The 3544-nt window shown below is 38.3% G+C and overlaps 1 protein-coding gene across 1 annotated transcript; it reads left to right on the top strand.

Annotated features, from left to right (window-relative positions):
• The first annotated feature begins 483 nt into the window (after nucleotides 1-483).
• Nucleotides 484-2367, top strand: LOC145537635 (heat shock transcription factor, Y-linked-like). The gene is made up of 2 exons (XM_081568404.1): nucleotides 484-1130; nucleotides 1562-2367. Exons 1-2 carry the CDS (start codon nucleotides 618-620, stop codon nucleotides 2291-2293), a joined length of 1245 nt encoding a protein of 414 aa, XP_081424530.1. The 5' UTR covers nucleotides 484-617; the 3' UTR covers nucleotides 2294-2367.
• Nucleotides 2368-3544: the final 1177 nt, after the last annotated feature.

The following is a 3544-nucleotide window of genomic DNA, read 5'->3' as shown; positions in this document are numbered from 1 at the left end:
CATAGGGCCAATTTCTATTTTGGAATAATTAAGAGTAAAATGAGTCTTTCTTTCCGTGCCTGACTATTTTACTCTGCATAATATAAACACTTCTGTGCAAGGTCATAAAATAAACACTACACTTGCTTTCACTGAAACCCACAGTCAGTTGATTGACTTCATTGCATAGAAGTGAGCAGACCCATGTTTGGTTTGGTAACAGTCCTGAATGTTAAGAATATGTGTATAGAAGGGTGATCAATCACTTTTATTTCAGGAACCAAGTAGACTTATTGATGTGATTTTTCTGTGTAAAAATTCTTTAGCAATGACATTTTGCAGGTTTCATGTTTTTGGTTACTGTTTATGCAAGCAGCCTTTATTTTAAGTTGATGTAGAAGTAAACACTGGTTGAACATTGCCCTTCAATTGCTAGAAGACCAGTGACTTTATGATGTCAGCGCTACTCTTCAATTGCTAGGAGACCAGTGACTTTGTGATGTCACAGCTTTTTGACTTTGAGAACCATGCTGATGGTCTTGAGAGTTTATCTCTGTACGCCAGCCAAGCAGCATTTGAAGTTGGAGTGTGTAAAGTCAGACAAATGAGAAAAGTATCTGAAGAAAGATCTCTCTGAGATGGCACACATTCCTTCAGAAATTCAAGATGTGCCTCGTAAAGATGTATCAAGTGGTTCCAAAACCTCCATTGGATCGTCTTCGTGTGATTACACACTTACTGGGGACTCAGTTTTGAGATCTATGATTGAAGAATATGCTTTCCAGGCTTTGTCTAAGGAAGCTGGGATAAAAAGGCCACACTACACATTTTCTGTCTCTGAAAGAAATGAGTTGAATGATTTTCTTTCCCTCACATTTCCACAAAAACTCTGGACTATAGTTGAAAGTGATCAGTTTGAATCTATTTGGTGGGATGAGAGTGGCACTTCTATAGTGATCAACGAAGAACTCTTCAAGAAAGAAGTCTTGGAAAGAAAGGCCCCTTTCAGAATATTTGAAACTGATAGTATGAAAAGTTTAGTTAGCCAGCTTAAACTTTATGGGTTTAGTAAAAAGCGACAAACTTTTCAAAGATCTGCTTCACTCCCTGACTTTCTGGAAGAAGAAAACAATGTCTCTGTTTTGAGCAAGGTAATCCAAAATTTCCACTTACTGTCAATATGTAAGATTAAATCATGTGACTTAGAAAGCATGTTCACATATGTAGCAAAAACCGAATTTAAAATTGAGATAGCAAACTGTTGAACACGTTTTATTTTTTGAAGTTGAGAACAGCTGGAGGTTAAAATATTTGATACTTAATACACTCTCCTAGCAACTTGAAATCAGATACATGTCCTCAAGCTACTTTAAGTGGTATTTACTGTATATATACAACATATTTTTTAGTTGAGGAGCATACTTATTTTTAACATGTAAGGTGTTAAAACTACTAATGGAGGTGTTGTCTTTGATTCTATTTAATTGGCATCATTACAAGAATACACTTTTATAGTTTAACTTTGCTTGTCAGTTTTACCTTAGTTTATAAAAAACTAAATAATTGTATCCTTTGATTTTAGTTACAGATCTACCATAATCCAAATTTCAAAAGAGACTATCCCCAACTTTCAGGAAGAATGAAAAGAAGAGTTGGGATTAGCAATGTGTTTCCGAAATCTTCACTAGTTCCAGATTACGAGAAGAAGCATGTTAAAGCAAGGGTCAACACAGATGATCGTAACTCTGGTTTTCATGCTCAAACTAGTGGAGAGAGTCCATTTTCAGCTTCCACCAGTTTAAGTGTGCCTTTCCCACAAAAGACTTATACCAGCCAGATAGTCCCTAAAACAAGCGCCCTACTTCCGCGTGACTTTCCTTCCCCATCAATATCAGTTAGACAAAGAGAACAGAACGTGGTAGATCAACCTGCTGTTTTAAACCAGTTGAGCATTTTTAATTGGCACTTCCATAGCACCTACACTCAAGCAAATGGCCACGTTGAGGACTTTGCTACTACCGCTACATCTACTCCTCAGAACCACATCGTATCTCCATTATGGAGCAGTTCTTTTGGACTGATGGTGGAGCCTTCTACATTTCCAGACAGGTATAGCGATATGTCAGCCCATGACAGTCCTCTTCCTAACCAGCAACAGAGAGGCAACTCAAGGTCCCCAGTGCCAACGATCGCTTATACACCCACCTCCTCTCTTTCAAGTCAATTCATCAACGATATTCCTTATGTGAAAACCATGCTAATTAAAACTGACCTATCAAATAAGTATCAGCTTATGGAACCTAATGAAGATTAAAATTTACGTTGGGAGATGTCAACAAATACCCACAATTCTTGTATTTGAACAATAAAGTTACACGTTCCTCTGCACAGTTTTGTTTTCTATTTTGAAACAATGAAGAGTAAATTAAGGCTTTATTTCAATGTCTGGCTATTTCTCTGCACTCTTTTATAAACTCTTCAGTTCAAGAAAACATCCGTTAGGCATCCTAGGTAAATGGCACCTAGCCTATTGTTTCTAAGCAAGAAAATGAGAACAAAGGGAAAAGAGGTAATGGATGTAAAGTGATTTGGGAAATCATCCCTGCTGAAATGAATGGGTGTCTAAATGAGGATGGTACGGGTGAAGGAACACATACAAATAAAATCAAAACAAGTGCACCTACACAGTACGAACCTTAGTGCGTTCACAGTTACATGATATTCTATTACGTATCGGTAGAGTCTTAAGATAGAGAAGGAAATGGTGCCCCGCTCCAGTATTCTTGCCTGGAGAATTCCGTGGAAAGGGGCTCCTGGTGGGCTGCTGTCCATAGGGTCACACAGAGTTGCACACAACTGAAGTGACTTAGCAGCAGCAGAGTCTTAAGACATTAGACAGGAGATTGTCTTCATTCTAGAAATTCATTTCATACTTGAAAATATAAATATTGTAGCATGTCCAAAATTAGGAGAACCGTTATACCATCACTGTGATACCAACGATTACAGGACATAATCAGTGACTGGACCATGGCCAGCACAAGATAGGTATTTTACAAGTGGTACTGTATAGGGTCATTTTAGCTCTGCTCTCCTTAAGGCGTACCTTTATTTCCTGCCACCATGATTCCACCCTATATTTCCTAATGCATATTTAGATTTTGCTTATCTGTTCCCTCAGAGACAAAATAAATTCCTCTGGTGATTGCAGCACCTCAGGATGGTTAACAAGTTCTTTGAAGACATGATATTTGTTTTCCGTAGTAGTTTCAGTACCATTCTCTTACACCGTCCTTCTGGAGCTACAATCACACACACTGCTTTCAGATGTGCTAAGCCCCTTCTCACAACTTTGCCTCAACTCTTTCTTGGGGTTGGAAGGAACCTCTGTTCGCCCTCCTACCAAGGTGAGCACGGATATCAGGTCTTCAATGTGTTTTGGGTCTACCCTCTTTTCTTTGTGTATCTTTCACATCAGCTAAAACGTGTACTTACTGAATTATCAACAAGGAAATGTAATCACGAATCGAATGCTATATACATTACTCAACAACATCCTATAACC

This window comes from Giraffa tippelskirchi, chromosome Y (assembly GCF_054371585.1).
Source record: "Giraffa tippelskirchi isolate mGirTip1 chromosome Y, T2T-mGirTip1v1.2.pri, whole genome shotgun sequence".
NCBI classification, from domain to species: domain Eukaryota; kingdom Metazoa; phylum Chordata; class Mammalia; order Artiodactyla; family Giraffidae; genus Giraffa; species Giraffa tippelskirchi.
This window is presented reverse-complemented; position numbering and strand designations above follow the sequence as displayed.